At 47.5% G+C, this 13,326-nt stretch overlaps 1 protein-coding gene across 2 annotated transcripts; it reads left to right on the top strand.

Moving 5' to 3' along the window:
• Positions 1-3,121: 3,121 nt before the first annotated feature.
• Positions 3,122-9,483, top strand: LOC109782756 (uncharacterized). 2 transcript variants are annotated; one of them, XM_020341375.4, is made up of 4 exons: positions 3,122-6,261; positions 7,182-7,310; positions 8,424-8,577; positions 9,255-9,483. In XM_020341375.4, the coding sequence occupies exons 1-4, from the start codon at positions 5,767-5,769 to the stop codon at positions 9,341-9,343; spliced, it is 867 nt and encodes a 288-aa protein (XP_020196964.2). In that variant the 5' UTR covers positions 3,122-5,766; the 3' UTR covers positions 9,344-9,483. The 2 variants fall into 2 exon arrangements, with proteins under 2 accessions (XP_020196964.2, XP_073365975.1); XM_073509874.1 differs by having other exon boundaries at positions 4,139-6,261; positions 7,182-8,577.
• Positions 9,484-13,326: the final 3,843 nt, after the last annotated feature.

Genomic DNA, 13,326 nt, shown 5'->3' with positions numbered 1-13,326 from the left:
GAGATCTCGTCCTTTGTATGGAAAACCTGCACGCAATGGGGCAATTCCGCTATTGGCAACGCCCTTACTCTGTTTCGAGTCCGCTCAACAGCTTAAGCGGCCACGTCGAGAACGGCACGGTAGCCTTCCGTAATTGGCAAAGCTCTCGATTCTGACTCGAGTCAAGCTCGACAGTTCGAGCGGCCGCATTGAGAGCGGTAAGGTGGTTTGCCTGGCAGGAAGCACACCCGACAGGCCATTGGGGATCCGTCCCCGAAGCGCCGCCCTGGGTTTACGCGCCGGCAAGCCTACCTGATTAACGTAGGGTGAACATACAAAGGAGAAATTGAACAGGAAAATAACATGCACTGATTCAAGAGTACTGCAGAGTTATATTACATCACTTGTTGCCGCAGTTCTAACTAAAGATAAAAATTGTCTTGGTTCAGAACCTGCAGCAATGAAAAGAAGCGGGGTGCCTAGTCCCGGCGCTGGCCCTCTACCCTCTGGATTCTATCGATGCCGCTGATGATGGGCTCGATATGCTCCTTGAGCGGCGCGAGGTCCACACCCTCCGGCAAGCTCTCCAGCGCAGCATCGAAGTCGAGGTTGGGATTCCAGTATGCCACTTTGGTGAGAACCATGGTCATGGCACCCCGGCAAAGCCTCCGTGCCTCATTGGCCAGGAAAGTCGCCCTGGTGGAGCGAAAATGTTCCAGGGCTCCAAGAACACCCTCGAAGAATAGGGTCAGCCTGGCGTTGGAGGTCGTGCTGCGATCCTGGGCGTACCTCACGTTTGGCATACCCATGGTGGCCAGCTGCATGGTGATCCTGCCGGCGACGTCCTCGAGGCGGCTGATCCAGCGATTCTCGCCCTCCACAACATCCTTGTGGTTGGCGGCTTCGTTCTTCCGCTGCAGCTTCTCGGCCTCCAGATCCTTGGCCAGGGTCTCCTCCCGAGCCTTGGCCTTTGAGAGCATCTCCTCAAGGCCCTCCAGCTTCAGCTTCAGGTCTTTGATGGAGTCTTGGCCTTGGAAAGCTGCTCAGCCTTGCTGAGGACTGCGCCCTGCGCCTCCGCCAGGGCACCGTTGAGCGTGTCCTTCTCCTTGGTCATCTTCTGGGTCTGGTCCTTCAGCCCGTCCCGCTCCACCTCCAGCTCCTTCACCCTGTCGGCGTGAGCCAGAGCCTGGGCATCGAGTGCCTCCTTGTGCCTCTGCTCCAGCTCCTGGGTCCGCTCCACGATGAGCTTCTCCACCTCCTCATCCTTCCCACGGAGCGTTGCGGCAAGCTTCTCCTCACGTGCGGCAAGATCCTCCTCCTGGGAGTTCAGCGTGGCCTCACTACAAGAAATACGTCAACTAGTGACCTTCTGTCAGTGACCCTGGAAGAATTGGTCATAGATCTATGACCATTTCAGACCAATTGGTCAAAAGCTGTTCGGGGGGCTCCAAACCCTAAACTATAACGACCATTTTGGTCAGAAAGGTCGTAATTTCCTTATACGAAATGGTTATAAAGCAGATAGCACTGGTCCGCTGCCTTATTTCTAGCTGATCATGACCAATATGGATGGTCATAACCTTGTAAATTGTGGTGGGTTGCTATGACTAGGCGCCACCTCATCAGTTTTGCCTATGTGTCATGTCCATGTGGCATTTTTTGCTCCAGGTTGTGAAGCAACCTATATTTATGTCATTCCCAAAATTCCCAAAAAAATCTCATAAATTCTTTGGGTCATATCTTCGTCAAATATATAAAAAAGCTTCCTTGCCTAGATCAAAAATAATTCAACAATATTCATTTTCCTATTCTGTTCAGAACAACACTTTGTGAAGGAAGTACCACTTTGGCATGTCCAAATAGTATCCATTTTCTACAGTGCTTTCCTATGCCCAAATAACCATCCTCCACCAAATGCCAGCTCAATCCATTCATTATTTTGAGCCCAGCTTCAACATTCGTATTTATGTCCTGTGTGGTACTTTGCAAAGCAAGTACCACCTAGGCTCCTCCTTTTGAGCTGAAAATTTGTGAAGACGGACTTCTTAGTAACCGATCATCCTCAGCCAAAACTCACACCCATTAGCCATGTACATTTCCCGTACCGCTAATCAAACACTTGGCTGCTTATTCATGTTTGAGCATCGATCGGTCTCCTCGTGAGAATCTTTTGTTGTAATTTTCTTCCTAGCACCTACCTGGGGAGTGCCCAACCCTCTAGACATGCCTAGGCCGCCCAGAACACATGGCAACGCCACGGTCACGCGGTGACCACGCGGCGGGCATGCGAGTTTACGCGCTCTAGAGTTGGGGCCCTCGGCCACCGCCCAAACCTCGACATATCGCCACCAAACCATGTATTTATGGTTAAATAGGTACTTATGTAACTAGAAATGATTTTTGGAAAAAACAAATAACAAACTATGAGGCAGCCGCAGTTCAAATTTGACCCACTTCCAGCTGAATCGGCGGAAATTTGTCTTTTTCACGAGAGGTGGATCAAATCTTTTGACACCCAACCATTTTGTCAATTGTGCATTAAATATTTCCTAGTATTTTAGAAAATTGATTCGGTCCAATTTTGCAACAATTATTTGGGAGGTCCTTCACAAAAAAACCTCCTTTTGGGCACTCGAAAAATGGAAAATGGTTTTTTCGTCCAAAGAAAATGAAAACTTCCTTAGGCAACATTGTTTTCCATTCCAATATGCACGCTTGTGCACAATATGAGATCTTTTGAACAAACTATGCCATGATGTGACCATAAGTTTGATCATTTGGCTTGAAAGCCATTGATCTCCACACGTGATAGCTCGTTTCTGAGAACACTTTTTTAAAATAATTGCCTTATTACAAGTTTGTTTTTTTTCCTGGGAACTTGGCCACATATAATGACACAATGCGAAGGTTTCCCAAATTTTTGTTTTTTTTGAATTTTTTATGCCCGTTTCAAAATGCGGTCAAAACGACGGGAATGACCGTTCCTAGCTAGTGGTTGAATCTTGGAAAACTTTTCATGTTTATCTGATTAAATAGATACTTATGTACCTAGAAATGATTTTTGGAAAAAATAAATAGCAAACTATGCGGCAACCGCAGTTCAAATTTGACCCGCTTCCAACTAAATCGGTGGAAATTTGTCTTTTTCACTAGAGATGGATCAAAGCTTTTGACACCCAACCATTTTGTCAATTGTGCATTAAATATGTCCTAATATTTTAGAAAATTGATTTGGTCCAATTTTGCAACAAATATATGGTAGGTCCTTCACAAAAAAAACTCATTTCGGGCATTTGGAAAATGGAAAATGAATTTTCCGTGCAAAGAAAATGAAAAGTCCCTTAAGCAACATTGTTTGGAATTCCAAGATGCACCCTTGTGCACAATATGAGATCATTTGAACAAACTATGCCATGAATGTGGCCATATGATTGATCATTTGGCTTGAAAGCCATGAATCTTCACGCATGATAGCTCATTTCTGAGAACACTTTTTAAAAATAGTTCCGGTATTACAATTTTATTATTTTTCCTGGAAACTTTGTCACATATGATGACACAATGCGAAGGTTTTCCAATTTTTTGATTTTTTTGAATTTTTTATGCCCGTTTCAAAATGCGGTCAAAACGGCGGGCTTGACCGTTACTCGCTAGTGGTTGAATCTTGGAAAACTTTTGATGTTTCTATGATTAAATAGATACTTATGTACCTAGAAATGATTTTTGGAAAAAATAAAGAGCAAACTATGAGGCAGCCGTAGTTTAAATTCAACCCGCTTCCTCCTAAATCGGCGGAAATTTGTCTTTTTCATCAGAGATGGATCAAAGCTTCTGATACCCAACCATTTTGTCAGTTGTGCATTAAATATGTCCTAGTATTTTAGAAAATTGATTTGGTCCAATTTTGCAACAAATATATGGTAGGTCTTTCACAAAAAAAACTCATTTCGGGCATTCGGAAAATGGAAAATGAATTTTCCGTGCAAAGAAAATGAAAACTCCCTTAGGAAACATTGTTTGGAATTCCAAGATGCACCCTTGTGCACAATATGAGATCATCTGAACAAACTATGCCATGAATGTGGCCATAAGATTGATCATTTGGCTCGAAAGCCATGAATCTTCACGCATGATGGCTCATTTCTGAGAACACTTTCTAAAAATAATTCTGGTATTACAAGTTTATTATTTTTCCTGGAAACTTTGTCACATATGATGGCACAATGCGAAGGTTTTCCAATTTTTTGATTTTTTTTGAGTTTTTTATGCCCGTTTCAAAATGCGGTCAAAACGGCGGGCTTGACCGTTCCTAGCCAGTGGTTGAATCTTGGAAAACTTTTGATGTTTCCATGATTATATAGATACTTATGTACCTAGAAATGATTTTTGGAAAAAATAAAGAGCAAACTATGAGGCAGCGGTAGTTTAAATTCAACCCGCTTCCTACTGAATCGGCGGAAATTTGTCTTTTTCATCATAGATGGATCAAAGCTTTTGACACCCAACCATTTTGTCAATTGTGCATTAAATATGTCCTAGTATTTTAGAAAATTGATTTGGTCCAATTTTGCAACAAATATATGGTAGGTACTTCACAAAAAAAACTCATTTCGGGTACTCAAAAAATGGAAAATGAATTTTCCCTGCAAAGAAAATGAAAACTCCCTTAGGCAACATTGTTTGGAATTCCAAGATGCACCCTTGTGCAAAATATGAGATCATTTGAACAGACTATGCTATGAATGTGGCCATAAGATTGATCATTTGGCTTGAAAGCCATGAATCTTCACACATGATAGCTCATTTCTGAGAACACTTTTTTAAAATAATTCCCGTATTACAAGTTTATTATTTTCCCTGGAAACTTTGTCACATATGATGACACAATGCGAAGGTTTTCCAATTTTTTTATGTTTTGAATTTTTTATCCCCGTTTCAAAATGCGGTCAAAACAGCGGGCTTGACCGTTCCTAGCTAGTGGTTGAATCTTGGAATTTTTTTGATGTTTCTCTGATTAAATAAATACTTATGTACCTAGAAATGATTTTTGGAAAAAATAAAGAGCAAATTATGAGGGGGCTGCAGTTCAAATTCAACCCGCTTCCTGCTGAATCGCCGGAAATTTGTCTTTTTCAAGAGAGGTGGCTCGAATCTTTTGACACCCAACTATTTGGTCAATTGTTCATTAAATATGGCTTAGTATTTTAGAAAAATAATTTTGTCCAATTTTGCAACAAATATATGGTATGTCCTTCACAAAAAACCCGATGGCACTCCAAAAATTGAAAAATGATTTTTTGTGTAAAGAAAATAAAAACCCCTCAAATTAACTTTGTTTGTCGTCCGAAGATACACATATGAACACAATATTGAGTCATTTAAACATACAACATGAGGCTAATATGTCAAGTGTTTAGCCGAAATAAGAGGGTAAAACATATAAAAGAAACAAAAGAGAAAAACACAATTACATAAGCTAGACTCTGATTGGTGGAACCATCTGTCACACGGATCGATGACATGGCAGACATCCTACCATCCATTGCTAGCAATCTCACCATCCATCCATCCATTTGAAGAAACCCACCGCGGATCACCTCAGTCACCTCTCCTCCCTTCCTTCCGCCCGCCGCCTCCCTCTCTGTCTCTCCCCGATCCAGATCGACGCCGCCACCCCTCTCCAACCCTAGCTCCCCGTCGCCAGCAGCGGCGCCCTCCTTCCCTCCTCTCCTCTCCTCCACATCCGCCGCACCCACCCACCCACCCCCCGCCGCCGTCAGATCCGCCATGCCCACAACTCTCTCTGCCCACCCCAAACCCTACCCACAGCCGCCGCCGTGCTCCGTCACCGGCGACCTCGCCGCCGCCGCCCCTCTCCCCTCGCCCTATCTCCATACCGCACACGAGGGAGGGAGGGCGGCCCCAAATCGAAGCGAGCAGCAGCTTCCGGATCCAGATCGAGAGGGGCCCCAAATCGTCACCTTCCTCCGCCCCTTGAATCCTCTGTGTCGCCCTACCCCGCAGCTCCCGGGACGCCGAGCCGGACGGGAGGAGCCACCGCCCCGCAGCACGCGCACTGGTAGGGCGAGGGGATCGATGGCGAAGCTGTACATGCAGGCTGTGCCCCCGCTGGATCTGAACAAGAACACCGAGTGGTTCATGTACCTGGGGGTCTGGACCACCCACATCTTCATCCTCTTCGTCTCCTGGCTCCTCATCCTCTCCATCTTCGGCTGCACCCCCAGCATGGCCTGGACGCTCGTCAACCTCGGCCACTTCGCGGTACCCGCCTCTCCCCCTCCCCCCCCTCTCTCCCTCCCTTACACGTCCTCGACTCCTGTGGATCGTGTTTGTTTACCTCAATTCATGTTTGTTTACCTCGATTGCTTGCTTCGTGCGGTCAGAAGTTAGCCTGTCAAATGTTCTAAGAGGCTTTTGCTTCTCTCATGTTGTTCAGGAAGGCATTGATTGATTCGGTGTGTAAATAGAGAGACCGGTTGTATACCAAACATTTTTTTACTGCAATGGCTGATTAGCAAAATTCTCCGTAGATCTATATTCTCAACCATGGTACTGTACATGATCTTTGATTATCCTGGTTATTATTTGTGAACATAACAAGTGGAGTACAAAATAGCTTGGCCAAAAAATAGATCTGCCTAATGCTTCAAGTGTTTAAAACTCTTGGCGAGTGATGTGACCGCAATACTGAATAATCTTGCTGATAGATGTTTGAACAAAACTTGTTATTTGGGAACAACACTGTGGGACGACAATCCTGTCCCAGTGCGCCTTGGTGTCAGTGTCTGTTAGAAGGCATAGTCATAGATGGCTTGTGCAACTCCATCTTCGTCGTTGGTGGCGCCGATTACGTTCGCATCTGCCCACCCTTCGTCTCCCCTAGCTACAAATTGCTACGACGCATTCGCCAATCCTGCCAAATAATAAAGTGTATTCTAGTTTGAAGGTTTACTTTTTCATAATAGCCAAATAAATAGCCTGCATTTAATCATTCTTTTGCTACTTTAAATATAATAATGTAGTGGCAAAATTCATGAAATCATTCTGGCAGTAAATACTGCAGTTCTAGTTGGCCCAACCTCAATTCTGGAAGTACAAATTATTGCTATTTTTCTCATAAGATTATAACATGAAATTATTTCTCTATTGTCATTACTTTCCTAATTGAATCTTCATTTCAGATTACATACCACTTCTTCCACTGGAAGAAGGGAACTCCATTTGCTGATGATCAGGGGATGTATAATAGGTTGACTTGGTGGGAGCAAATGGACAACGACAAGCAGCTTACTCGCAACAGAAAATTTCTTGTTGTGGTTCCTGTAGTCCTCTAAGTGTTATTCTGTTTCAATTTTATTAATACTGCTTTTGGGAGCTTATTTGGCAAGGAACAACATGGCAGGATGTATGCACAAAGATTAATTCTGGCTAGTCAGAAATACTACACTTATTCATTAATTCTACAAAGAACACTTGTTAGTAACATCTAGGTCTAACTTGCATATTCACGCCATTATACATGTGTAAGGATTGGGCATTGCTCTATTGCGGCAAACTGGTTAAATACTTGGCTGTGATCACGTTTGTGGTTGGTGTGTGAGCAAGCAAAATCAGAAGTGATCCCAACTGATCATACTATTTTTGCGTTTGCTAGAATTGTTCACCTGCCATCTGATAACATATTTAGGCATATGATTACTCTCTTTAAGTGAATTACAATTTTAGTTTTTTCTTTATGAGTGGACAGACCAGTCACATTTATATGCAATTATGGTGGAAAATCAAAACCCTGTATGCTGTGCCTTTTTTGTTAATGGTAAATAGTGATTATTTGGCATATAGCCATATATGAAATATGTTTCGCTTTAATAGCCACACTTATGTCACAGCTCATACATAAGCTTGTCTTATGCAATTCTTCTTGTTCCAGTTCAGTTTTATGTGTTCTTAACTACTAGTACAAGACATCAAGTGCACGGCTGCTAGTTTGCTTACTAGCTCTGTTCTATTGGGATATGTATATATATGTGTGGATTTTAAGCATGGTTCCTGTATATGTGATAAGTGCATACCACTACAACTCCTCTTTGTCTGGTATTATAAGGCCATTTGATTGAATGCTTGAAAAGATGAGTCGCTAAAGTGAATGTGCTTCTAAGTCTCATGTAATATGCAAAGAACAAATTGAAACCATGTTCTTTAAAATTAAAGGGTCTGATTGATATCAGTCCTTCTTTTGGCAGATATATTATGTATCCTGACTTGTTATTTTCTTCTCTAGCAAATTGTAGACATGAATCTCTAGTTGACCTATTGCTTCATAGACATATATCGGTCCTATTACATTTTTAACTTGCTTCAAGTTCTATGATATGTGAGTTCCTTCTGTTGCTGCAAGTAGTGACACAATATGCCGTGTGCAGCGGGCTCCGCATCCAAGTCCTAGCTATCCTCCGCAGCAAGGAGCTGGGCCAAGGGAGCAAACAGCGCCACTGGTTCCTTCAAGGATGCATGCTGCTAGTCGAGTCTTGTGGAGAAGCAAGGCAAATCGGGCATTGTCTCAATTGTTCCGTTGTGGTAAGAACAAAACACCACTCTCACTTAATGTTCATGTATTACTACAGCAAAACATTCTTACATGGTGATTGTTAGCGACACAACAATTATCTCGCATAATGGTGTCATTCTCTTCGTAGTTAACAAATGCATCTTGTCCAACCGAGTAAACTAGACCCAACTTGTACAATAAAGTGAACTAAATGCTGTGACATTCTCTACATGTTACTTTCTATTTGGTGTCTGGTAATGATATCTATGGAAATTCTACTTTGTAAAGAATAAATAATGTGTTATGGATCACAAGCTAATTTTTGTTGACATGAATTTGTTATGCTCCTTATTTTGACTTGGTTTCACCCACGTTGCTTTTCAAAACATGAGATTGATGAGTGTTTCTTGTAGGCAACATTGATTTAGGATTGCTTTAAGATTTTGTGAGTATGCCAAGGTTCTGCGAATATGCATTGGAAACATCTAGTGTTCTGATATAATTGGTCTCTAAAACATCTAGTCATTAATTTGAAGTTGTTTGAATCTGTTGCTTTATCATACATTCGATCCATAAATCTGCATTTATGTGAAATTTTGTTAAATATATATTTTCTAGATTGTCTATACACTAAACCTGGAGGTTTGAATATCTACTCCAGGAATGAAAATGGTACTCTAATGCATTTGTGTTCACCCTTTTACAGGAGCTCCAGGCCTAGGAAATTTCAAGTTCGAAGCGGCCTGTAGCCCTACGCAGCAAAGATTTGTTCTGTTTGACTATAATAAACTGTAAATATTATAGTACTGTAATAGTAGGCATATCTGGGTTGTAATAGACTATGCACAGATTGTAATAGACTATGTACAGAAGCTCCAGGCCTAAGAAATTCTACATTTTTTCTGTTCTATTTAAAATATTGATTATTTGTGTGATTTGAAGACGTGTGAAATGGAAACCTGATTAGTGGGCCCATTTGTGAAAATAATCTAAACAATGCTCACATTTTTGACATGTGGGACCAATATAGGAGATTATGACAAGTGGGACCCATCTGACTTGTGGGACCAGATTGAAAAATATAGACTGAAAAACTAAAAAGGCCATGGCCCAAAATAAAAAAAGGCCAAATTGTTGGGCCAGGCCCATGTAGCTAGAGAAAATTCATAGAAAAAATATACAGTAAAAAGGCTGAATTAATGGGCTCGGCCCATGTAAAAGACCGAATTGGACCGGGCTGATTCTTATCCATGTCAGCTTGCCACGCTGGATCCTACGTGGTCTGGGGAGGCTGCTAGTGACCAAAATTTTGGTCGAAGAACCAACGACCTTTTACAGAAGGTCGTTAATTTCAATTTACGACCGCCAGCTTTTGACCTTCTGTTTTTGGTCACAAAAAGGTCGCAAATGAAAAACTATGACCTTTCAGCGGCCAATAGTGAGAGTCACAAGTTGACATATTTCTTGTAGTGCCTGGTGCTGGGTTCGAGCGGCCTCGGCTTCGGCGGCCAAGTTCTCCGCCGTCTCCTGGGCCTTCTTGATGTCGGCCCGCTTCATGGTGAGCTCCACGTCGCGTTTGGCCAGCTCACCCTGGGCGACCTTCAGCTCCTCGCAAGCCTGGCGGAACCAAGTCTGCGTCTCGGCGACGCGCACCTTGAGGTCCGCCTCTGCCTTGTCCACCGTTGCCATCCTGGACTTGGCCTTGTCCAGGCGGGCGCGGTGAAGCGCCTGGAGCTTCCAGAAATTGGCGCCATGGCCTGGAGAAGCCGCTCCTCCTAAGAACCGTCGCCACCGGTGCTCGGTTCGTCAACAACCTCGAGCCCGGCGGCGGCAAGCACCTCTTCGTCGAACACCTCTCCCTCGATGGGCGCCCTGGAGCTCGACGACCCTGGGAGGTGGACGAAAAGGTCGTCGGTCACCCTCAGATACTTGCCGGAGCCAGAGGCAGCGGAGGAGGAAGGCTGGTCGTCAACCACCTCCTCCTTGGCAGCGGCCTTGCCGGGCTCCCCGGCAGGCCCCTTGCCGGCCTCCTCGGTAGTAGCCTTGCCGGGCTCCCCGGCAGGCCCCTTGGCGGCGTCCTCAGCAGCGCCCTTAGCGGCCTCCTCGGCGGCGATCTTCCCGGCCTTCGCCTCGGCGGCCTTGGCGACATCCTCGATGACGGTGTCTATGTCCTCCTGGTCCGGCGACGGGGGATCTGGATACCAAGAAGGGGGATGAGGTGAAGCCAAGACCAAGATTCAGAAAGAACAGAAAAAGAACAGGGACGGAAGGCGAGTAACTTACCCGTGTCGGGCTGGGAAGCAGAGGTCCCCTCCACGCCAACATTTGGCACCGAGGCGAAGCCACCAGTGTCGGGGTTCTCCTCCTCCCCGTGTGCATAGGCTCGGTGCTTGGCGCCCTTGCCGGGGACGCCCCTCGGGGCGGCGTGTTGTGGGTAGCGCTCTGTGGCTCCTCCTGCTGCTGTCCTCCTCCTGCAACCACGGCAAGGTCAGCACCAGGAGATCGTGCCCTAACACACGTCGACGAGGGGTGAGTGGTGAACTTACGCTGGGGGCTGTGCCGGGGGCTGTTGTCCGGGCTGCTTAACACCACCAGCGGTGTACCAGAAATCCCTGCCGGGGGCTGGCCGCTTGCCGAAGCCCTGGCCCTCTTCACCCTCTCGGCCAGTGTCTCCTCATCCCTGCAAAGATGAAGACGAATCAAGACAAGTGGCATGGTCCGAGGAGATGGAGATGACAGAAAGGGACAAGATACTTAATCGTCCTCCACCTCCTCCTCTGCTGCTTTCCTCTTCCTCCTTGGGCTGAGGGACCCAAAGTCAAAGGTGACCTCCGCATCGATGTCGCATCGATGTCTGCCAGAGGAGGGGAGGGGGGCAGAGTCTGGACGAGCTTGGATGAAGAGGAGGCAGATGCTTTCTCCTTCTCCACCGCGGCCTTCACCGATTTCTTCGCAGCCACGACCCTCGTTTGGCGTGCGGACGCCTCCTGAGCTTGCCAAGGTTACACGACCCTGCTGGGCCGAACCGGCTCGCCAGAGGTGGCCCGCCGTAGGACTCGCCCTCTCCCCGTGGCCGGAGGGTCGACAACCTCGGCCTCCTCCTCCGATGACTCATCGACCACATCTTCGACAAGATGGGCCCCGGTGCCGGTGCTGCTGGCCTCCCCAGCGGCCTCCGCCCACTAGGCAAGCTCCTTCTCCTCCGCGGCCACCGCAGCCTCGTCCTCTACACCGCCAGCACTGCCGGCCTGCCTGGCAAGCTCCGCCTCCACTGCCCTGGCGGCGATATAGTCCAGGTCTGCCTGAGTGGTGTCCTGGATGAGCTTCGGCTCGTTGCGGACGTATATCTCTGCCAAGCCGTCAAAGAATTCCTTCACCTCCTCCTCCTCCGGCGGCGGGGCCCAATCTTGGACGGGACCATGCGCGTTGCAGTCTGGCATCATGGCGATGATGTCGGTCTGGCGCGAGTTGTTGCTGAGCGGGACCACCCCCGCCGGCAACCCAAATAGCGGCCCCTTGGCGACCTTGCCGGCCTTCGCTGCCTTGCCGGACCTCTCGGCCCAGCCTTCGCGGTTCACGTCGAGCTGAAAGATCCGCTGGCAGAAGTGGGCATGCCCCATCACCATGAAGTTGTGATTGAGGCCGGGGCGAAGCCTCATGATATCAGCCGCGTTCTGGAAAAGCCAGGCCGGCCTCCCCTTGTTGTGCAGAGGAGCGATTCGGCGACGGAGGAAATCCGCCCCAATCATCTCCAGGGCAAGCCCGGCAATGGTGACGCGGTGGATCCTGGTGGTGGCGATCTCGAGCTTGTCGTCCTGGGCATCGACGTCGCCCCAGTCGTTTCTGCGGACCGGCGGCGCCTGGCGGACCCGGCAGAACTCTTGTGGATCATCCTCCTCAATCCAGCACCACCGGCCCCGCCATTCTTCCCACCTCTCCTTCTGGGCACCCTTCGGGTACGTCCCTTGGGACCTTGGGATCCAGGTGACGTAGCCAGAAATGGCGCCTCCCTTCTGGATGCGGGGGTAAAAATAATGGCGGAAGAGCGCCGTGTTGGGAAGAACTCCGGCGAAGCCCTCACAGAGGTGAGCAAACAGAGCCATGCATGCCACAGTGTTTGGAGTAAGATCCAGAAGGTGGAAGCCAAATGTGTGCAAGATATCATTGAAGAAATAGGAGAAAGCGGGGCAAAGGCCGAAAGAAAAGTAATTGATGAAGAACGGGTACCGATTCGGGGCGGCCTCGGCGCAATTGGATGGGATGACACGCGTGGCTGGATGCCCCGTCGTCTCCCCCCCAGTCTTGCACCCCCATAGGGGATTGAAGCAGTCCCGGAGCACGAACACGTCGACCATCGAGGGGAAGTAGGCGAGCTGCGTCTGCCACGCCGCCAACTTGCTCTCCGCCGGCTCGCTCGTCCCGACGTCCTTGGCCACTCCCTTGCCTCTGCTGGTCTTGGGTGCCATGGCGGCTGCAGGGGGCAAGGGACAGAAGACAGCGAAGGCACAGCGGCGGCGAGCAAAGGCGAAAGCTTGGGAAGGAAGGAGAAGGGGACGGCGGTTCCGAGATTGAAGAAGATGCAGGGGGTAAATGAGCAGCGCGCCCGCAGTTATTCCTTTTTACGGGGAAGGCGCGGGCCGCTTCTTTTCCCATTAACTGCGATGTGACGCATGCGTGCGGGAACCGCCCCACGCATGACCCCCACGTCACGCACGACCCTCCATGTCGCGCGTTCAACGTGGGTCGTGGGGAAGCGCAGCGGACAAAACAGTTACTGC

This window comes from Aegilops tauschii, chromosome 3, assembly GCF_002575655.3.
Source record: "Aegilops tauschii subsp. strangulata cultivar AL8/78 chromosome 3, Aet v6.0, whole genome shotgun sequence".
In the NCBI taxonomy this organism is placed as follows: domain Eukaryota; kingdom Viridiplantae; phylum Streptophyta; class Magnoliopsida; order Poales; family Poaceae; genus Aegilops; species Aegilops tauschii.
This window is presented reverse-complemented; position numbering and strand designations above follow the sequence as displayed.

What these genes read in the sequence shown, in the direction of transcription:
- LOC109782756 (XM_020341375.4), top strand. Translation starts at nt 5,767, where the DNA reads ATGCCCACAACTCTCTCTGCCCACCCCAAACCCTACCCACAGCCGCCG. An exon ending in CTCGCAACAGAAAATTTCTT is followed by an intron (nt 7,311 to 8,423) that starts GTTGTGGTTCCT and finishes TGCCGTGTGCAG; the next exon opens with CGGGCTCCGCATCCAAGTCC. An exon ending in GTCTCAATTGTTCCGTTGTG is followed by an intron (nt 8,578 to 9,254) that starts GTAAGAACAAAA and finishes ACCCTTTTACAG; the next exon opens with GAGCTCCAGGCCTAGGAAAT.